This window comes from Hyperolius riggenbachi, chromosome 9 (genome assembly GCF_040937935.1).
Source record: "Hyperolius riggenbachi isolate aHypRig1 chromosome 9, aHypRig1.pri, whole genome shotgun sequence".
Classification (NCBI taxonomy): Eukaryota; Metazoa; Chordata; class Amphibia; order Anura; family Hyperoliidae; genus Hyperolius; species Hyperolius riggenbachi.
In genome coordinates, this window is record NC_090654.1 from 245,583,989 (window position 1) to 245,607,725 (window position 23,737).

Consider the following 23,737-nt stretch of genomic DNA (forward strand, 5'->3'; position numbering starts at 1 on the left):
AAGGGGGGGGGGGGGGGGGGGGGGGCTCCAGAACTTAGTGTAGCCTGAATGGCTACAATGTGCCTGCTGACTGTGATGCAGAGGGTCAAAGTTGACCCTCATAGTGCATTATGGGGCGAATCAAACTTCCGCAAAAGTTCGCCTGGTCCAGGCGAACGCGACCCACCAAAGTTCGCCTGAAACCGTTCGGCCCATCTCTAGTTATAACACAGTGGAATGGTGGTGGTATTTTATTGCTGGTTAGAGCTGATGAAATTTGGATTTAGGGCTGCTTAACACAGACGTATTGCTGGCATTAAACGCTGCGTTTTTAGGGCTGGTTCTATGTGGCGTTTAACGCAGTGTTTCAGACGCAGCGTTTTTTTGGGATCTACTGTCGTCCCATTTAAGTGAATGGGAGCGTTTAGAGCTGGCTTTTGCAGGCTTTCATGAAAGCCTGGCGGAAGATCCCGGCGTTGCGTCTCATCTCAAAAGCAACATGTTGCTTTCAGAGGCAGTAAACGCCAGGAAACAATTTCAGAGACCCGAACTGCTAGCCTTGAACGCTTCCCAAAAGCCTTCAAAAGCTAGCATCTAAACGTCGGTGTTTAAACGAGGCAGAAATCCGTGTGAGCCAGTTCTAAAAGTAACGTTTTTAGGTATCTACTGCCGTCCCATGCAAGTGAGTGGGAGCGTTTAGTACAAGCTTCTATGAAAGCCTGGCAGTTGATCCAGGCGTCTCGTCTCATCTCAAAAGCACCATGCAGCTTCTAGAAGGCGCTTGAAAGCCAGCAAAAGCCACTGAACGCCAATGAAAGCCCATAAAACACCGGCCTTTATCTATACTTTCTACAAAAGCCACCAAAAGTCCAGAAAACGCAACACTCTCCTGAAAGCCATTAAAATCCTTCAAAAGCCATTAAAAGCTTAGCTGTTAAATGCAGCATTCTTGAAAAAAAAAAAACAACCTCACAGTATTTGGACGAGATGCTGAAGAGCAAACAGCCCTTACTTGTAATAAAAACTTGATAGGGAGTTTTACCCTTTCGCACTGTAAAAAAATAAATACATTTTTACTTCTTGGTGTCTGTGTCACTGCTCAGGAAGTGAAGAAAAATCATGACTGATGGAGAAAAAAACAAAAACAACAGAGCGGGGCTAAAACACAATAGCATTCAGACTTTTATAACCTCACTTGCACCCCGACCCACACAACACACTTGTATCACCTCTTCCACTCTTGCTGGCTAACGTATACAGTGGTTGCAAGTGCCATATAACTGTATTTGCTACCTTTTTTTGAAGGCTATAGATAAGGGTCTTATTGTCACTTAGGAAGTCTTTATCCCTCTTAGAAACCTCTTCAGCCCTTTTCAGCAGCATATCATACTGAGAACTGAGAGTCTCAGACGATAGATCCTGGCTTACGTTGAGTTTCTCCGCCATTTGCTGTAAGAATTTCTTGAGCTATAAAGCAGCAATACAGAACATAGGTTAAGAACAAGAGAACATTGAAGTGCAACCTTGTAGAACATTGCTAGAACAAAATATAAGACAATTAGAGAAACACATTACAACAAATGCTACATTTTGTAGAGCTAAAACGTTCACTTGAGTCATCTTAGAATAATTTATGTTTAAAGTAGAGTTGTTGACCCTGATTCAATCAAATGTTGTCCTAAGTTTCCTCCATAGAAGAAGTTTTCATATTTTATCAACAAAGGGCCCATATGCAATTCACTTTTTCTCCTCAGATTTCTCCTAGGTGATATTTTCAAACATGTCAATAAAATGTCTTTTAAACCATCAGCAAGCAACAAAATACTCAAAATAGTTTTTATTGTCCTTGTTCACCCACTTTTTCGTAGTTTTTCAATTGCAAAGTGCTGAAAAGTAATGCTAAATAGAAAATGAAAACGTATCTCCTAGGAGAAAGCTCAGGAGAAAAAGTGAATTGCATATGGGCCCTTGTCATAAAATGCATTTTAAATCACCAACAAGCAAGAGAATACTCAAAATAATTTTGATAGTACCTTTTCACCAACGTTTTCACTACGTTTTTCAAATGTAAAATGTTTAAAAGTCATTTTAAAGAGAATATGAAAATGATCTCCTTGGAGAGAACTCAGGAGACAAAGTTAATTGCATATGGGCTAATGTGTTTTGAGCCCCACGCAAGGAACTGAGCTCTCAGAATAAGTTGTTCCAAATCAATTCAATTAAAATTACCCCAAGTCAATTCAAAATGTTTGTAAACCGATGAGCATATTTAAAAGTGTCCTACTTGTTTCAAAGAACTACCTTTCATGCATCTAAAGGCTTTCAGTACCCTTTCTGCATTCCTTTGGTTGGCATGTGTGGGGCTGCCAAGGAATATCAAGGTGAAAATAAACTGATGAGATAACCAATTGTATCCATCATCCCACTCCTAAAAAATTTTTTTTGAGATATCCCAAAAAGTATGATATCTTTAACCACTTGAGGACCTAGGGCTTTCTACCCCTTAAGGACCGGCCACTTTTTTTCCATTCAGACCACTGCAGCTTTCACGGTTTATTGCTCGCTCATACAACCTACCACCTAAATGAATTTTGGCTCCTTTTCTTGTCACGAATAAAGCTTTCTTTTGGTGCTATTTGATTGCTCCTGCGATTTTTACTTTTTATTATATTCATCAAAAAAGACATGAATTTTGGCAAAAAAATTATTTTTTTAACTTTCTGTGCTGACATTTTTCAAATAAAGTAAAATTTCTGTATACATGCAGCGCGGAAAATGTGGACAAACATGTTTTTAATAAAAAAAACACCATTCAGTGTATATTTATTGGTTTGGGTAAAAGTTATAGCGTTTACAAACTATGGTGCAAAAAGTGACTTTTCTGACCCCCTGTCATGTTTCATGAGGGGCTAGAATTCCAGGATAGTATAAATACCCCCCAAATGACCCCATTTTGGAAAGAAGACATCCCAAAGTATTCACTGAGAGGCATAGTGAGTTCATAGAAGATATTATTTTTTGTCACAAGTAAGCGGAAAATGACACTTTGTGACAAAAAAAAAAAAAAAAAAAAAGTTTCTATTTCTTCTAACTTGCGACAAAAAAAAAATGAAATCTGCCACGGACTCACCATGCCCCTCTTTGAAGGGTCTACTTTCCAAAATGGGGTAATTTGTGGGGTGTGTTCACTGTCCTGACATTTTGGGGGGTGCTAAATTGTAAGCACCCCTGTAAAGCCTAAAGGTGCTCATTGGACTTTGGACCCCTTAGCGAAGTTAGGCTGCAAAAAAGTGCCACACATGTGGTATTGCCGTACTCAGGAGAAGTAGTATAATGTGTTTTGGGGTGTATTTTTACACATACCCATGCTGGGTGGGAGAAATATCTCTGTAAATGACAATTTGTTAATTTTTTTACACACAATTGTCCATTTACAAAGATCTTTCTCCCACTCAGCATGGGTATGTGTAAAAATATACCCCAAAACACATTATACTACTTCTCCTGAGTACGGAGATACCACATGTGTGGCACTTTTTTGCACCCTAACTGCGCTAAAGGGCCCAAAGTCCAATGAGTACCTTTAGGATTTCACAGGTCATTTTGAGAAATTTCGTTTCAAGATTTTTTGTCACAAGTTAGCGGAAAATGACACTTTGTGAAAAAACACAATTAAAATCAATTTCCGCTAACTTGTGACAAAAAATAAAATCTTCTATGAACTCGCCATACTACTAACGGAATACCTTGGGGTGTCTTCTTTCTAAAATGGGGTCATTTGTGGGGTTCCTATACTGCCCTGGCATTTTAGGGGCCCTAAACCGTGAGGAGTAGTCTTGAAACGAAATTTCTCAAAATGACCTGTGAAATCCTAAAGGTACTCATTGGACTTTGGGCCCTTTAGCGCAGTTAGGGTGCAAAAAAGTGCCACACATGTGATATCGCCGTACTCGGGAGAAGTAGTACAATGTGTTTTGGGGTGTATTTTTACACATACCCATGCTGGGTGGGAGAAACACCTCTGTAAATGACAATCTTTTGATTTTTTTACACACAATTGTCCATTTACAGCGGTATTTCTCCCACCCAGCATGGGTATGTGTAAAAATACACCCCAAAACACATTGTACTACTTCTCCCGAGTACGGTGATACCACATGTGTGGCACTTTTTTGCACCCTAACTGCGCTAAGGGGCCCAAAGTCCAATGAGTACCTTTAGGATTTCACAGGTCATTTTTGTTTCAAGACTACTCCTCACGGTTTAGGGCCCCTAAAATGCCAGGGCAGTATAGGAACCCCACTAATGACCCAATTTTAGAAAGAAGACACCCCAAGGTATTCCGTTAGGAGTATGGTGAGTTCATAGAAGTTTTTATTTTTTTGTCACAAGTTAGCGGAAATTGATTTTAATTGTTTTTTTTCACAAAGTGTCATTTTCCGCTAACTTGTGACAAAAAATAAATGAACTCACCATACTCCTAACGGAAAATGTTTGGGTGTCTTCTTTCTAGAATGGGGTCATTTGTGGGGTTCCTATACTGCCCTGGCATTTTAGGGGCCCTAAACCGTGAGGAGTAGTCTTGAAACAAAAATGACCTGTGAAATCCTAAAGGTACTCATTGGACTTTGGGCCCCTTAGCGCAGTTAGGCTGCAAAAAAGTGCCAATCATGTGGTATCGCCGTACTCGGGAGAAGTAGTATAATGTGTTTTGGGGTGTATTTTTACACATACCCATGCTGGGTGGGAGAAATACCTCTGTAAATGACAATTGTTTGATTTTTTTTACACACAATTGTCCATTTACAGAGAGATTTCTCCCACCCAGCATGGGTATGTGTAAAAATACACCCCAAAACACATTATACTACTTCTCCTGAGTACGGCGATACCACATGTGTGACACTTTTTTGCAGCCTAGGTGCGCTAAGGGGCCCAACGTCCCAAGGTGTATGGCGAGTTCATAGAAGATTTTATTTTTTGTCACAAGTTAGTGAAAAATGACACTTTGTGAAAAAAAAACAAAAATCAATTTCCGCTAACTCTTGACAAAAAATAAAATCTTCTATGAACTCGTCATACACCTAACAGAATACCTTGGGGTGTCTTTTTTCTAAAATGGGGTCACTTGTGGGGTTCCTATACCGCCCTGGCATTTTACGGGCCCAAAACCGTGAGTAGTCTGGAAACCAAATGTCTCAAAATGACTGTTCAGGGGTATAAGCATCTGCAAATTTTGATGACAGGTGGTCTATGAGGGGGCGAATTTTGTGGAACCGGTCATATGCAGGGTGGCCTTTTAGATGACAGGTTGTATTGGGCCTGATCTGATGGATAGGAGTGCTAGGGGGGTGACAGGAGGTGATTGATGGGTGTCTCAGGGGGTGGTTAGAGGGGAAAATAGATGCAATCAATGCACTGGGGAGGTGATCGGAAGGGGGTCTGAGGGGGATCTGAGGGTTTGGCCGAGTGATCAGGAGCCCACACGGGGCAAATTAGGGCCTGATCTGATGGGTAGGTGTGCTAGGGGATGACAGGAGGTGATTGATGGGTGTCTCAAGGTGTGATTAGAGGGGGGAATAGATGCAAGCAATGCACTGGCGAGGTGATCAGGGCTGGGGCCTGAGGGCATTCTGAGGGTGTGGGCGGGTGATTGAGTGCCCTAGGGGCAGATAGGGGTCTAATCTGATAGGTAGCAGTGACAGGGGGTGATTGATGGGTAATTAGTGGGTGTTTAGGGTAGAGAACAGATATAAACACTGCCCTTGGGAGGTGATCTGACGTCGGATCTGCGGGCGAACTATTGGTGTGGGTGGGTGATCAGATTGCCCACAAGGGGCAGGTTTGGGGCTGATTGACGAGTGGCAGTGACAGGGGGTGATTGATGGGTGGCAGTGCCAGGGGGTGATTGATGGGTGGCAGTGACAGGGGGTGATTAATGGGTGATTGACAGGTGATCAGTGGGTTATTACAGGGAAGAACAGATGTAACTAATGCACTGGCGAATTGATAAGGGGGGGTCTGAGGGCAATCTGAGCGTGTAGGCGGGTGATTGGGTGCCGCAAGGGGCAGATTAGGGTCTGATCTGATGGGTAACAGTGACAAGTGGTGATAGGGGGTGATTGATGGGTGATTGATGGGTAATTAGTGGGTGTTTAGAGGAGAGAATAGATGTAAACACTGCGCTTGGGTGGTGATCTGATGTCGGATCTGCGGGCGATCTATTGGTGTGGGTGGGTGATCAGATTGCCTGCAAGGGGCAGGTTAGGGGCTGATTGATGGGTGGCAGTGACAGGGGGTGATTGATGGGTGGCAGTGACAGGGGGTGATTGATGGGTGATTGACAGGTGATCAGTGGGTTATTACAGGGAAGGACAGATGTAAATAATGCCCTGGCGAATTGATAAGGGGGGGGGGGGGGGTCTGAGGGCAATCTGAGCGTGTAGGCGGGTGATTGGGTGCCCGCAAGGGGCAGATTAGGGTCTGATCTGATGGGTAACAGTGACAGGTGGTGATAGGGGGTGATTGATGGGTGATTGATGGGTAATTAGTGGGTGTTTAGAGGAGAGAATAGATGTAAACACTGCGTTTGGGTGGTGATCTGATGTCGGATCTGCGGGCGATCTATTGGTGTGGGTGATCAGATTGCCCGCAAGGGGCAGGTTAGGGGCTGATTGATGGGTGGCAGTGACAGGGGGTGATTGATGGGTGATTGACAGGTGATTGACAGGTGATCAGGGGGGATAGATGCATACAGTACACAGGGGGGGGGGGTCTGGGGGGGGGGGGTCTGGGGAGAACCTGAGGGGTGGGGGGGTGATCAGGAGGGGGCAGTGGGCAGGGGGGGAGATAAAAAAAAAATAGCGTTGACAGATAGTGACAGGGAGTGATTGATGGGTGATTAGGGGGGTGATTGGGTGCAAACAGGGGTCTGGGGGTGGGCAGGGGGGGGTCTGAGGGGTGCTGTGGGCGATCTGGGGCAGGGGGGGGGGGAAAATCAGTGTGCTTGGTGCAGACTAGGGTGGCTGCAGCCTGCCCTGGTGGTCCCTCGGACACTGGGACCACCAGGGCAGGAGGCAGCCTGTATAATACACTTTGTAAACATTACAAAGTGTATTATACACTTTGTATGCGGCGATCGCGGGGTTAACATCCCGCCGGCGCTTCCGTATAGCCGGCGGGATGTTGCGGCGGGCGAGCGGTGACAGGCGCCGGCGGAGGATCGCGTCACGGATGACGCGATCGCTCCGCCCATACCCCTACAAGGACCGCCGCCTTTGGGCATGAGCTGGTCCTTGCGGGGTGCACTTCCCGGCCGCCTCTGTGCGTTAGGCGGTCGGGAAGTGGTTAAGTATGATATCAGTTTTTCTTATGACATTTTTCAATTCCTAGGTGCATTTAATTGGTCCAGTTCCAAACTGCATAAGTACATAAGGGCCCTTATTCAGTTAACTTTTTCTCTTCAGTTTTATCCTAGGAGAAAATGATTACGGTTATCTTTTTGCCTTAAAATAACTTTTCAGCACTCTGCAATTTAAACATTTCCAAAAAGTAGGTGAAAAGGTGCTCCCGACATCATTTTGAGTAATTTCTTGTTAGCTGCTTGCTACAGGTAATTGAATAGGGGTCAAGATGAGAAAAAGAGACACCTAGGTGAAAAAACTCATACAAGGGGGCCTTGGAATTCTGTGCAGTATTAGAATTATTTTAAACCAACACTATCGTCAAATTACTGATCTAAGAAACCCATAGGCCCCTTTTCCATGGGAGGCTGAGGGCGATGAACTCATCACCTGTCATCTACTACTCCCATGCATCGGCCGGTGCTCGCTAGCCTTGGGTATGGTTGGTGGTCCCACTTTGGAGTCACATCTGAGCGCTGCTGTGACCATGCTCAGATGCAACAAATCATGGTTTTCTGCCGCCAGGTAACACCACGATGTCACGACGTCATGCGCACGGTGTGACAAACACTGCTATTCAGCTGCATGAGATTATACAGGAAAGGCGCTCGTGGCCGGTAGCCAGGAGGCTGTACTGCCCAATAGGCATGTAGTTTTGGTCCTATGTGAAATAGGGGCCTAGCAATGTACATGTTTTTATTTGTAAATTACATTATCAGACTATATCTACAAACATAAATAAAATAAAAAATGTCATTAGCATATATTCATGTCGGCAGGAATATCAACACATTTAAACATCTGTAAAAGTTTTAATCACTCTTAAAAATGAAAGTATCCCACATTCACATCTCCAAATAAAGATATCACCTTTTCACTGGGAAAATGTCTCAGAGGCTATTTTATCTGTGAGGCGATATTTCATTTTTCGGCAGTAAGAGTGGCTGACACCCAAATTATAATAACTTCTCAAAAACGGGTGATTTTGAGATGACATAACACTTAGGAAAATAGGTTTTCAGAAACGCCGCTCATGAAGGGGGTTAGATAATAATTGTAACCAGTCTTTTTTATATGTATTTAAATTATGTGTATTTCCTTGTGAGTGCCAATTATTATACGCCTTCTCTCTCTATTGTTCTGTTCATCTAGCTGTTATCAAAAAATGTATATTGTTATAAATGTTATAAATTATTGGATAATAACAAATGGGTTGGAAACTTAAGTCATGTGTTAAAGCCACAGGATAGGCACAGATCTATTTAATATGCATTTTATGGAACATTATTTAAAATTAATTCGGCATTTAAAATGTTTTGTTTAAACTTAAAGTTCTTTTCAAATTATTTTTATTTTTTATACAGTATATTGCGTAAATAGAGCTACAGTAACTTAACCACTTCACCACTGAGGGGTTTTACCCCCTGAGCACCAGAGCAATTTTCACCTTTCAGCGCTCCTTCCATTCATTCGTCTATAACTTTATCATTACTTATCACAATGAAATGAACTATATTTTGTTTTTTCCGCCACCAATTAGGCTTTCTTTAGGTGGGACATTATGCCAAAAATTATTTTATTCTAAATGTGTTTTAATGGGAAAATAGGAAAAATGTGGGAAAAAATTAATTATTTTTCAGTTTTCGGCCATTATAGTTTTTAAATAATGCATGCTACTGTAATTAAAACCCATGAAATTGATTTGCCCTTTTGTCCCGGTTATAAAACCATTTAAATTATGTCCCTATCACAATGTTTGGCGCCAATATTTTATTTGGAAATAAAGGTGCATTTTTTTCAGTTTTGCGTCCATCCCTAATTACAAGCCCATAGTTTATAAAGTAACAGTGTTGTACCCTCCTGACATAAATATTTAAAAAGTTCAGTCCCTAAGGTAACTATTTATGTATTTTTTTTAACTGAAAATGTTTTAATTTTTTTTTCATTACAAAAAAAAAAAAAATGGGGAGTGTGGGAGGTAATGAGTTAATTTTTTGTGTATACCTAATTCATTTGTGTTTGAAAAATGTTTAGGATGTAGTTTTACTATTTGGAGGAAGTATAAGGAGGCTGGACACGTGAGTTTTTTTTCACAATGATCTCGCTGCCCATCGGAGAGCAGCGGATCATTGCGGGGCTTAGATCAACGAACGGGAATGGATTTTCCCGTTCATTGATCTCGGGGCGAGCGGGCGGCAGCGTGTTTACTAGCGGCGGGCGGCTTGTTTACGAGCGGGAGCGCGGACAGCGTCGGGAACGCGGAAAGTACGGATTTCTCCGTCCCTGGGGGTTAAAGGATGGAAAAAGGGACGGAGAAATTCGTACGGGCGGGGGTAGAGTGGTTAATGGCTAAAAAAGTATTTATTTATTTTTACATTACAGGATGTTATATTTCACAGAGGCAGCACCTTCTATTTCTCCATCAGGCTATTTGGGCGACTAGTTTTTCTTTTCTCCACAAGGGGGTGCTCTCATTAGCTTTATAGAATGTGCACAAGTTCCCCATTAATTCTGCCTTGAATTATGCAGTGGATAGTACATAGTTGTCTCTATGAATTAGAGAAGTGATGTCAACGTAGCTCTATTTATGCATGTAACACTAATATATAGAAAATTAGCTGCCCAGCCAAGAAATACGTGGCTCTTTTTTGAGTTGTATGTACCATTTTTTGTATTTCTCAAGAAAAATGTTTTTTCTTGATCGATGAGATTTTGTGGTGGAAGTTCCCCATCAGTTCCACCAGTCCTCCAAATGCAAACAACTCTCTGATTACACAAATATTCATAAGGGGGAGGTCCCAGAAATGCATAAAGACTCAGCTACTCCTAGAGGAAATGACGTTGGTGCGTGCAGCTTCGGTGTTTCCGGTCCTAGCTTAGCCTTCTTAGTTTTGTGGTCTCGCTGGCCGTGGTTCTGTTTATGAGACCTGCTAATCTGCTCTCCACGCTGTGACTCCACTCTCCAAACAGGAGTAAGTGTAATTTTAGCGTCTCCTGTGTTGCCTAATGAATTGAATGCAGTAGGAGATAGTGTTGGGCGAACAGTGTTCGCCACTGTTCGGGTTCTGCAGAACATCACCCTGTTCGGGTGATGTTCGCGTTCGGCCGAACACCTGGTGGTGTTCGGCCAAACTGTTCGGGTTCGCCCGAACGGCTCATTGCCTGGCCGAACAGGGCCCCTGTTCGGCACGAACAGGGCCCTGTTCGCCCGAATACTGCCCCCTATGGGGTCGCAGGCATAAGGGGGGAGCATGCCCCGATCGCGGGGGGGGGGGTCGGAAATTCCCCCCACCCCCTCCGCTAGCGCTCCCCCCTCTGCCCGCTTCCCCATTCAAAAGTTAGGAAGTGAAACTGTACCTGTGCGGTAGTGGGTGGCTGGCAGTGGGCGGCACTATGGAGTGACGGAGGAGGAGGAGTCCGGAGAGTGACGCGTTGAGGGAGGCCGGGCAGCGGGCGGTTCAGCAGTAGTACCGTACTACTGCTGATCCGCCCACTGCCCGGCCTCCCTCAACGCGTCACTCTCCGGACTCCTCCTCCTCCTCAGTCACTCCATAGTGCCGCCCACTGCCAGCCACCCACTACCGCACAGGTACAGTTTCACTTCCTAACTTTTGAATGGGGAAGCGGGCAGAGGGGGGAGCGCTAGCGGAGGGGGTGGGGGAATTTCCGACCCCCCCCCCCCCCCGCGATCGGGGCATGCTCCCCCCTTATGCCTGCGACCCCATAGGGCCCCCAAAAGCGGGATGTTCGGGGGGTTCGGCCCGAACATGCCGAACATTGCGGCCATGTTCGGCGAACTTTCCCGAACCCGAACATCCAGGTGTTCGCCCAACACTAGTAGGAGAGTCGCATTTCTGTTTGTGTTTTCTTACACAAGTATTCCTGGCTAGTTAAAAACATCATCTTATGAACACTAATCTAACTCTGTACCCCTAGTAATATGGCAGTTGGACTTAACTGGAAGTAAACTGGAAGGGAAACCATTCTACAAGCAGCAATGTCATATCAAGTGATGGAATGAAATGGTGGACCAATCTCTCGATTTCAAAAATGGACTGAAAGTTCTTATGTTCCCCTGAGTAGAACATATCCATATATGCAATGAGTTCAGCCTGGCTGCTGCTGATTCTAGACAATACACATCACTCTCTGCGAGTGTTTAGAGGAGCCAGACTCCCACTTCCTTTTCAGGAACTTTTGCACAGCAGCAGACAGATCTTTGCCTCCGAGCAAACATTGCCTTGATAAAGGGGTCCTACATGGCTTCGAAACGCTAGCCATATTTTTTTACATGGAACCAAAGATTAAACTTTAGATGTGCCAACTCTTTTCCTTGTTGAATACTGCATAGATGGCGTCATCCCTCTTTTCAGCTGTTGCAGTCCCTTTAGAAACTATGGGTTTGATCCTTTAGTGATTGCATACTACCAATGTGATTATTTTTTGAAGCTCTTAATCAACTAGAGGTCAGCATCCCCAGTGTGACCACACATCTGCTGCCTAAAGAAAACAAACACTTTACAGAGCGGATGCCAGCAGGGCTGGATTTCTGGAATGGCCAGAAATGCCAAGGCCTTGTGTGGCTGCAGTCCCAGCAGGCACCTGGGCCTGAAATAGTGGTTGCAACATATGAAAGAGAAGACTGCAAATGGGGAGGAGCACATGAAAAGGGAAGCTTATGCCCAAGGGAGCTGTACATTAAAAAAAGGGGGCTGCAATATATGGATGTTACACATGAAAGAGGGGGGCTACATGTGGAATGGGAGATGCGCTGCTGTACATGGAAAGGAAGCCCTAACATGGGGGGGAGGAGTATAAATCCGGTCTTGGACTCCAGTATACATGGCAATCACTGGCCTTCATGTGTTAAAATGTTATAAGACTTAGTAAAGCAAGATTTACATGATAAAGCAATACTTTTAATTGCCAGCCTACCCTCTTTCGCTCCATGTTAAAACCATCTTTGATCATCTCTTCTGAAACAAGTTTGCCTTGTAAATGTTTAACGGAATCCTGATGCTCCTGAAGAAGTTCCTCAGCTTTGTAGGACTTGGTCACGGCTTCGTGGTACAGATCCCGCTGTTGCTCAAACTGCTTGCTGAGTTTGTTCACCTTCTCCTGAAGCTCCTCACATCTCTGTATGGATACATGAATTGTATACCGGTCAGCATAAAGGCCAGAAATTAATTTCACAAACCATAAGGAAAAAAAGGGGAATGGGACTGTGGGAGAAAACCAAGACAACATATTGTAGTCAATTTCTGACACGGATTAGGACAACATGAATAATTATACTCACATTTGGGTGTCACAGCAGTGGCACAACAGTAGGCTGGTGTGAAGAACAAACTTGACCCCACTTGGGTCAAAAATGTCACTCTCTGAAATTATGAACAAAACAACAAAGGGATAGATCCTCCACATGAGGTGGTGTGATTAGGTATGTGGTTCAGAGGGGCCAAAGTCTTGGGGGGGGGGGGGGGGAGGGGACTCAATGGTAAGGATAAGAAGTATAATTTTATTGATCCACTAAACGAAACGCTCATGGAGTATAATGCTTTCCTCAGGACTTGGTTCCGCTTCTTCATATAAAAAGAGAGAAGAGAAAAGCATTTCAATCTATGAGACCTATTCATTTAGATCAATAAAATTACAGTTCTTAAAGAGAATTGGTGAAAAAAAAGCCCCTAGGGAATACTTACCTTGGGAGGGGAGGCCTCTGGATCCTAATGAGGCTTCCCCTGCCCTCCGGGATCCTCAGTTTATGAAACCACCGACTCTGACTCCAGGTACCCAAAATTGTTCCAAATCCACATCCCTGGTTGGCAGGGCTGATTCCATCTACAATGGAGCCCTGAGGCAAAATTAACCACTTGAGCACCACAGGTTTACACCCCCAGTGACCAGGCAATTTTTTACAATTCTGCACTCTGCAGCTTTAACGGATTACTGCTCACTCATACAGCTTAGCAGACAAATGAATCTTACCTTCTTTTCTTGCCACTTAAAGGGCTTTCTTTTGGTGGTCTCTGATTGCTGTTGCGATCTTTAGTTTTTCTTTTTATTGATTAAAATTGATCCTTTTAAAAACCAAAAAAAACCAAAAAAAACCCTATTTCCTTTAACCATTTCACCCGCCCAGACGTGATCCTCACGTCCAGGCGGCTACTCTGTTGCGGTGCCGCGCTTTGGCGCGCTCGCACGTGCGATCGTGGGTGCACCCCTGTGCTGTCCCCCGGTATCCCTGGGATCAGTGAACAGGAACATGGTTCCCGATCACCGATCCGTGTCCCCAGCAGAAAAACCGAAGCGCTCTTACTAGAGGCTTCAGTCTTTCTGCAAATAAAATTTTCCGCGTCCTCCTTGTGCTTCCGGTGATCGAGAAGCACAAGGAGAAAAAAATAAACTCTTGTGGCCAAATAGTAAAACTACATCTACATATTTTTTACATTACAATTTACACATATAATAACATTAAAAATTAACTGTTTATTTCCCACACCAAATAATACCCAAATAAAATGTTTAATGGAAAATAAATTACAATTAAAAAAATTAAAAAAAAACATAAATAGTTACCGAAGGGTCTGAACTTTTTAAATATGCATTTGAAGGGGTATACTATGAACATTTTTTTTAATTATAAGCTTGTAAATAGTGATGGACGCAAAACGGAAAAAAAGCACCTTTATTTCCAAATAAAATATTGGGGCCATACATTGTGATAGGGACAAAATTTAAATGGTGTCATAACCGAGACAAAAGGGCAAACAAAATACATAGGTTTTAATTATTGTAGCATGGATTATTTTAAAGCTATAATGGCCGTAAACTGAGACATAATTAATTTTTTCCATTTTTTTCTTATTAATCCTGTTAAAATGCATTTATAAAAAAATAATTCTTAGCAAAATATACCACCCAAAAAAAGCCTAATTAGTGGTGGAAAAAACAAGATATAGAACAATAAATTGTGTTAAGAAGTAATAAAGTTATTAGCGAATGAATGGGAGGTGAAAATTGCTCTGATGCATAAGGTGAAACATCCCCGCGGGCTGAAATGGTTAATCTCCCCTCCCACCCCCTAAATTGTCCCTAGACAGCGATCCATATACTTCACTATGCCTACATCACATAGGACTAAGGCAGGGATTAGATTGTGAAACCATCTGAGGGACAGTTAAGTGACAAGGCTGTCACTTGTACAGCGCTGCGGGAGATCGCAGTGCTGTTTACATTTAATTTGTGCCTGAATATGAAAGAAACAGCCCGTCAGCCGTGATCGCGGGCTGGCAGGCTGATTGCGGCGGCTCCCATAGTCCCCTGCAGGGAACAATTGTGCATGCGCGTTCCCTGCTAATACCCGCCTCCAGGACCTGACGCCAATCGGCGTTAGGAAGTCCTGGTGGTGCCACCTTCCCATCACCCATCAGTGTTAGACGGTCAGGAAGGGGTTAACTTTGAGGGCCCCCGATGCCCCCCTTTGAACCAAATCACCCCCAGGGCTCCTGATTTGGCTGCCAGGACCGATCCAATACCCCCACCCTGTAACACAGTATCATAGGTGTCCATCATATGTCCTCTAAAAAGTATTTTTGGGTTTTTGGGGTTTCCACTACCATGCTGCATAATAATCAATAAGCCGCATGGAATCGGAAGTTTTATCACTAGTCTACGTTGCATTTTCAGGCTTTCTGCCACTGTAAAAAAATCAGACAACCTTATGCTTTTTTCTGAACAAGGCACCCCCAATATCGCAGGGACGAGTGTGTCTGCATCCTGTTAGGCCTGCTTTCCATGGATGGCTAAACTGCTTGTTTGTCAGTTCAGCCACCCTCCTGCCGACCACAAGCGTCATCCGGCTGCAATTACATCTAGCTGATTGGTAGCGTTTGATAACACAATGGCATTAACCAGCAGCAAGGAAATTCCCATGTCGTGTCTGAGCATGGCAACCAGCATTCTCATATGCAACTCCATTCACTGCTCGTGCCAAGAGCTAGCAAGTGTCCAGCCGGTGGACAGGAGCAGCTGGTGGTCTGGGGCAGAGCAGGTGCAGTGATTACTTTATTATGAAATGAAGAGTAAGTTGCCCACATATTGTAGAAATAAACAAACAGCTGCCTGACATGTTTTCAAATCTTTTTCTTCTGGATCAATTACCGGTAAGCTGAAATTACAGTATTTTTATACTTCTGGATCAATTACATTGGAATTATTACAGTTTTGCATTTGATAAAACATTATTTTAAATGAATAAAGTGTAAAAAAAAAATTCTGTAAAAATCATTGTTTTCTTCAAAATTAAAAATAAAATACCTGATGCATAAATTCTCAGATCCGCATCTCTTCCTCAGCTCACACCCCTTCCTTGACACTTGGTAACCAGGGCTGTGGACAGTGGCCTTTCTAAGGAGCTGTGGGCCCCAATGCAAGTTTTACATTGGGGCCCCCAAGCACTCTACACATAACAATTGATACAGCGCACCAAAGCCTGTTAATGGCAACTACAGTGTCAGAGGGGCAAAAAGGGGTTGGGGGTCAGTTTGTTAATGAGTACCACTATTCAAAGTATCTATAGAAGTAATTATTACCAGCACAGGACCAATAGAGAGCTAATACTGCAGTTGAGGCAGGATCCCTCTGGCCCAAGGGCCCCGATGCGGACGCAACCTCTGCACCCTCTGTTGCTACGCCCCTGGCTGTGGAGTCAGTACAAAAATCATCCGACTCTGACTCCTCAGTTTATCACTAAGCAGGAGGCATGGCTTCAACTGAAAGAGCAGAAATCACTCTCCCGTCTCATAGGCTCATACCATAGGCCTTTGCAACTAAATGGGAGTGTTTCAGGCTGACTAGGAATTATTTTATATAACAAACTATAAGTATTTTTTTTTTTTACAAGATTCATGCATAAAAATATTCTTTTACAAAATATCCTACAATCCTATTACGTAGTTTTGCAAACATTTGGCAGGGGCATGCTAACAGTTCCACATGTTCTCCTAGCAGTGCAGACTGTGAAGTATGGTGGTGTATGTCACTCACAGACTTCCATGTGTGTTCGCTGCTGCTGATTTCCTGGATCCTCTCTTTCACAGCCTCCTCAGTTCTTGGCACACTTGTAAAGCCATTGCTGAGGATTGTGGCCAGCTGATTGATGAAGCTTTGGTGCAGGCTATGGGAGGCTTTAGCCTCATAGTTAGAGGTGCGCAGAGTTTTCTCCATATCCTTTATTCTCTTCTCCTTCTCCATAATTTCCTGATGGAGGCTTCCCCATTCTTTATGGTTGTCCTTCAGCTTTTCTTGTAGAATTTCCTTTTCTCTCTCCGCAGTCTTCCTGGATAGGATGGCTTCATCTCGCTCCTATATTGTAGAACAGAGGGAGAGAGATACTAATGTTACAGCAGTATTAGAGGCATCCAAGGAAAAAGGGAGAAGCCAGCAAGGGAAACATGGAAGTGGATGCCAACAAAGACAAAGGAAGGTTTATGAAGAATTACACTGCCAACCAGGCACTATACTTAAAGGGAACCTGAACCGAGAAAAATTATTTAAAATAAACACATGATGTACCTACAAATGAATATTACATACTTACCTTGCCATCAGTTCCTCTCAGAAGCTAACTATTTATTCTAAAAATTATCCCCTCTAGTTCTGACAAGATTTTGTCAGTACTGAAATATATCACTTGCTGCCAGTTATATATAGGTTGCTGTCAGTTATAGCTGAAAGGACAACTAATATGCAAGGTAATGTCCATGTTTCCCTATGGCTCATGTGTGTGATATTACAGTTTAAAGAGTAGCTGTCAGCCATACTATCTCATAAAACAAAACAAAACACATAAATAAGTAGATAAATACTTGCTCTACTTACATAACATATGTAGTGCACTGTCCATGTCTGGATTTTAGTGATTTTACTACAGTAAAAAAAAAGAGAAAATCCTTCATTTCCCATATTAACTGTGGCTATTTTGAAGCCAATTCTGGTGTAATTTCCTCCCTTACTCTCCTCTGCCTAATTTGCCAGCCCTTCACTATAGAAAGTGCATTGTCTCAGCATGAGAAATATTGGCCAATCAGAAAGGCACAGAGGTGTGGGAGGGGAAAAAAGGAGGGAAAGAGGATTCAGCCAATCAGGTTGCATTAGTTAAGTCTGAGGGGAAGAAGAGAAGCAGAAAAGGACAACCCAGCATGCCCTGCAACTTCCTTTTTGTGTACCAAATTTTGTGTGTACCAAATAAGAGTCAGGTAAACTGGGGAATGATCATTTATCAACAAGAAAAGTTATAGTGATTTTAACTTTTGGATTGCCTGGTTAGCATCCTTATTACTTGTTTACCAGATAAAAATAAAGAATTGATTTTTGATTTTATGCCCGACAGTTATTCTTTAACAGTGTGCTGACCCGGAAGCTGTTACATGGTCAATGCCATTTTTAAAATGGAGGATGGAGAATTTTATTGATCACAGTGGACAAACAGGATGCTGGAGAGAAGAAAGACTGTGGAGTAGACTACACGGGAAGTAAATATGACCTGTGTATGATTATTTTGACATTTAATTTTCAGTTCAGGTTTTCTTTAACCTTTTCGGGACCATGTGAATGAGATCCTACGCCGCACTTGTGGCTGTTCTAGCCTGATGCGGCGTAGGATCTACGCCGGCCCGCCGTTTTCGCTCCCGACGCGATCGTGCACACACGGAGGGGGAGATTAAGCTGTCATATGACAGCTGGCATCTCCCCCAAGTGATCAGCAGCCATCGCGTATGGCTGCTGATCACGTGATCACTACGATCGCCGTCGGATCGTAGTTATCGCCTTGACAGTGGCGGCGGCAGGGGGGAAAAGAAGATGGATCCACTCACCTCCCTGCCGTTCCAGCGACGATCGGCGCCCCCTCTGTTCTGGCCGGCATCTCCGCTTCTAATGCCGCTTAGTTCCGGGTCCCGGCTTGATAACGTTATCAAGCCGCGACCCGGAACTAAGCGGCATTAGGAGCGGAGATGCCGGCTGGGGAAGAGGGGGCTACTGCGGCTCATCGTTGGAGCCTGGAAGGTGAGTGATGGCTGCTGGCAAAAGGGGGGACACCTGCCACCATGGGGGGGGACACTGCACAGCCAGCCACAGAGGGGATCCGGCCGCCTGACCCCCCGAAACGCACCCCCCCCACTGCAAAATGCCTGGTCCTTAAAGGGGGTTAGGCGGCCGGTCCCGAAAAGTTTAAACAAAATTTGTTATAACACATTGTGAACGAATGTTTGTTTATAATGATGAGGCTTAATGCGTTTCAGACTTTGACAATGTAACTGTTTGTTCATTATGTGACATTTAAATTCCTGAATTGTTGTTTATGCGAGATAAAAATCAATAAAATCTGTTTAAAAAAAAAAAAAAGAACAATAGCTAACTTCTTCAAGTGTAATCACTGAAAATACTTTGAAGATTTAAAAAATCCTTTTTAAAGTGGAACTGTAGTGAAGATAGCATAATGAATAAAATTGCTTATTTTTTATTTTACAATATCTATTTATAAATTATTCAGTCAGTATTTGCCCACTGTAAAATGTTTCCACTCCCTGATTTATAGTCTGAAATGTATTGCCATGAAAAATAATTTTGTTGTGTTACACACTGACAATAAAATGCTTGAATCGTGAATCACAGGTGGCGACATCTTTAGTCCTGGCAGGTGATCTCTGCGGAATGTTTGTGTAAGTAGGTAACCTTAATGATTACTGCATTCTACTATATGTCACTATAGTGCCTCTTTAAGCATCATCATGTTTTTTTTTGGTATTTTTTGCTCTGTCTTTCACCTTCTACAGCCCAGGGCAGTAAAATAGGTGTGTTTGCACATGGGCTGTAAGCAGACATTTAACTTAATAAACTCCTGGCAGCTCCAAGAACACTGTTAGACATTCACTCATTTGAAAACTTGCTGTAGAGGGAATTAGCAATGCAAAAATGAAAATTTGGACCAGATAACCAGATAGGTCCACAAACTGTGGACTGGAACTATGGCTGCCAGGAAGCAAAATTTAATTTCTCTCAAAATTCATGGCAGGTTCGAAGACTTAAAGTACAACTGTAGTGAGAGAGATATGGAAGCTGCCATATTTATTTCATTTTAAAGCGGACTCGAGATGAAAAACTAACTATAACAAGTAGCTTGTCTATGTATCTTATCTAAAGTTTAGATAGTTTATACAGCAAATCTAGCTGCAAAAAGCTTCAACAGTTTATGATTGATTATTCCTGTGATACAATGAGGGCAGCCATGTTCTGCTTGTCTTCATTACACACAGGCAAGCTGATCTGTATCTCCAGCCCTCAGCCTGTGAAAACTTCACTCCCTCCTCCTCCCTCCGCCTCTGAAATCTCTGGCTATCAACCTCCTCCTCCTCCTGCCCAGACTGAGCTCCCATAAGCCCTTGCTACATAGATTTGAGAGTGCCAAGGCACTGGAGAAGCTGTGGGCGAGGCTTGTTTAGTTTATAGGGAATTCGAGTATTAAAACAAAAAAAAGTATTTGGCTTTAGGAATGCCCTATATATAAAAGGAACACAATTATGCAATGAGTAAAAGTTTATCTCGGATCCACTTTAAACAATATCAGTTGCCTGGCAGCCCTGCTGTTCTATTTGGCTGCAGTAGTATTTGAATAACACACCAGAAACAAGCCTGCAGCTAATCTTGTCAGATCTGACAATAATGTCAGAAACACCTGATCTGCTGCATGCTTGTTCAGGGGCTATGTCTAACAGTATTAGAGGCAGAGGATCAGCAGGAAGGCCAGGCCACTAGTATTGATTAAAAATAAATAAATATGGCAGCCTCCATATCCCTCTCACTTCAGTTGTCCATTAACTAGAAAGGTACTATTCATCATATTGAAATACAAACTAGTTTGAGACTCCATGTGACATGCAATATCAATTTTTTAATGAAAACTATGGTAAATATGTTTTAAAGACCCAGTATACATAAAGGCTCTAGTGTACAGCTTGGCATATGCTGAATTTTTGCATGTTGCCATAGAGAACTATAGCTGGAATAGCTGAAATGGAATGTTGCATCTGTTTGAGTATTTTATTGTCAGATAACTTCCATGGCAACAAGTAAATTCTGAACCTTTTGCAGTAAGTTCAGTGGATACTTGAAAGGCCTGCATAAGCTTAACAACACAAAACAGGAATTCTACCAGCAACAGTCATAAAGTCACTGCTCTACCCTATAGTTATTAATCTGACAGAACATTTATATTTTAAGAAGAAGTACTGGGCAGTGGGCAGGTTATACTGAGCACAACAATTGTGTTATATTTTGTGGACCCACAGACACAGTAGTGTTGGTGGCTATTAAGCTGGCCACTAACGGTCCAATTTCTAGCGAAAAATCGTTCGAGCGATCAGAAATTCTGATCAGATTGGATGTAAATAATCTCCATTAGTGGACATAATCGATTATGAACGAGTGAAAAAAATGTCGCCAGAATGAATTTTCGTCGAATGAAAATTTGGATTTTCTTGGTGGTCGTGATAGATAGGAAGCAATGATTGGTTAGTTGATGGTGTAGTGAACGATTTTTCGTCCGATCAGAATTTCTGATCGCTCAAACGATTTTTCGCTAGAAATTGGACCGTTAGTGGCCAGCTTCAGTATGGCTTCTATAAAGTGTCGGGTTAGGTGTGAAGTTAAGTCTTCGATTTATGGGTTAGGTACATTGTTATTCCTAAGGTGGACACACACCGTACAATAAAATGATCCAATTTTATGGCAATTCGATAAAAACGATTGGTTGTCCCAAATGAATCAAACACCTTTTTTTTCATTTGTTCGAGAAATGTGATCAAATTTCCCGTTTTTATTCGATAAAAAAAAGATCGGGAGCGTTGGATTTATCTGATCAATTTTTATGAAAATTGAATAGTGTGTGGTGGATTGTCAATTATTTGATATACAAACCCAAGCAAATTTTTCAGAGATTTCAATAATCTTTTTCATAATTTTGGAAGAATTGAACATAGGTGTGTGGTACATTGGTCAGATTTTTGAAATGTTACAATCAGTCAGAAAAATTGATTGCAATTCTTGAATTGGAAAGATATTTAGAAAAGTATATGGTGTGTGGCCTCATTTAGGATTACAGGTTAGCATCAGGGTTGTCCTTAGGTTCAAAGGATAGGTTGAGGGTTAACCCTAGGTTTTACGGGTTAGCTTCAGAGTTATCCTTAGGTTCACAGGTTAGGTTTGAAGTTATCTTTAGACTGGTTTCACACTGAATATCTGCGGTTGTGGTGCGCCCCCTCAAAACAGCCTTGGCAGCATGCCAAGCAGGAAGAGACACTAACTTCCTGTGGCCGAATCGATGACCTGTATGTAAGGGTATTGCTAAAATATGCTTCTGCGCACACGCGATGCGAAAACTTGCGGCAGTAATTTTAAAAAAAACGAGTCGCCATAGACTTACATGACTTTTGGTCCACCGCACATTGCCGCAGGTCACTGCAGCAATGTAGATATGCGCTCAAGTTGCGGTGGCCACCGCAACACACCAGTGCGAAAGGTCCCTAAAGTTTAAAGCGGACCCAAACCAAACATTTTTTTGTAATTAAAAATATTTAGTTGCACCACTCAGACACATACAAAGATAAATAAACACTCCTTCAAACCTATGAGCATTTCAGTGCATGCTTTTCACCCTTCTCTTTTCATAACTAGGGTTATACTGGGGGCAGCCATTAGCAATTCCTCCATTGCCGGACACCCCCTACTCCACCAGTTTGCCGGATTTTGTCCTGGCAATATGAAAGGAAGGGGAGGGGTTCCTCCAATAAATGTAAAATATTTTATATTTGTCATCATGCAGCTGAAAAAGGCTGCTATTTATTAGTAAAATTTAGAAAATAGATTTTATTTCTGAAATCTAGTATTTTTCATTTGGGTCCACTTGAAGGGTTTAGGGCCAAGTTATACTTTGGTTAAAAGGTTAAATCAAGAGTTATTCTTGGGTGCACAGGTTAGGTTCAATTTTATCCTTAGGATTTAGGGTAATACCCCACCTTCCCAATGTAAAAATGTGATAGCAGAGGACCAGATAAAATATGCACTAGGGCATATGGCTCTGTATACCATGGTAAGTGTGCTGTATAAGGTGTTAGCTAGTAACCCTTCAAGTGACAGTATTTTTGTCTACAGTGCCTTTCAAAAGTTTTAACTTCCCCCAACCTGTTATTTTTTTAATGTGATGGATCTGCACAAAGTATTCTTGTTGGGGAAGTGAAATCAGAAACAAATATTTAAAAACTAACAAAGAAAAATTAACTGAAAATTGGCATGTGCACCCCTTTGCCATGAAGCTTCTAAAAAGTCCTGGTGCAACCACTTACCTTCAAAAGGCACACCATTAGTGAAATGAAGTCCACCTGTGTGCAATATAAAGGTCACATGATCTGTCACTATAAACACATGTTTTCAGAAAGGCCACAGAGGCTTCGACACCACTAGAAGGATGCATCATACCATGAAGACCAAAGAGCTCTCCAAACAAGCCAGGGACAAAGTTGTTGAGAAGTCGAGGTTGGGTTATAAAAAACTATCCAGAGCTTTGGATATCTTCCGGAGTACCATCAAAACTATCATCTTCAAATGGAAAGAACATGGTACCTCAACACACCGCCCACCAAAACTCACATCCGTTCCACATCAGAGAACAGGGTATCTGTCTATAGGAGCACAATAAGCCTTACACTCCATAGTGCTGGGTTCTATGGAAGGGTGACCAAAAAAAAGCTATGAATTAAAATAAAAAGGCATGTTTTGAGTTTGCCATGTGGGCGACTCCCCAAATGTATGGGGGAAGGTGCTCTGGTCAGATGAGAGTAAAACTGAACTTTTTGGCCACCAAAGGAAATGCTATGTCTGGCACAAACCCAACACATCCCATCATCCCAAGAACACCATCTTCATAGGTGAACATGGTGGTGGCAAGCATCATGCTGTGGGGACGTTTTTCAGCAGCAGGGACTGGGAAACTGGTCTAAATCAAGGTAAGGATGGGTGGTGCTAAATCCTATATAATAAAACCTAAGTGTCCCTGTGTCCGAGCGTTTGCGCTACTGTGCATGTGCAGCACGGACAGCCGTTGGGACAGGAGGACAGGGCCAGGGAGCCGGGCGGGCTTGAATGGGTGCGCGTGTGCGCACTGACATGCGGCAGTGGCAGCGGTGTGACAAACCTAGAGCCCGTTTTGAAACGGGCTTACGTCAACTAGTACAGGGATATTCTTAAACAAAGTGATAAGCTGTCAATGCTGCACTCAGGACTGGACTTTTATTTTATTT

The 23,737-nt window shown here is 42.8% G+C and overlaps 1 protein-coding gene across 1 annotated transcript in view; it reads right to left on the reverse strand.

Annotated features, from left to right (window-relative positions):
- The window catches only part of LOC137533608 (coiled-coil domain-containing protein 170-like), a 100,682-nt gene that overhangs the window by 15,560 nt on the left and 61,385 nt on the right, over positions 1-23,737 (reverse strand). The window contains exons 10-12 of the mRNA XM_068254955.1: positions 16,431-16,748; positions 12,318-12,518; positions 1,273-1,446 (exon numbers count right to left, since the gene is read on the reverse strand). Of these exons, the coding sequence (XP_068111056.1) occupies positions 1,273-1,446; positions 12,318-12,518; positions 16,431-16,748 (693 nt within the window). The remainder of the gene's footprint in view (positions 1-1,272; positions 1,447-12,317; positions 12,519-16,430; positions 16,749-23,737) is intronic.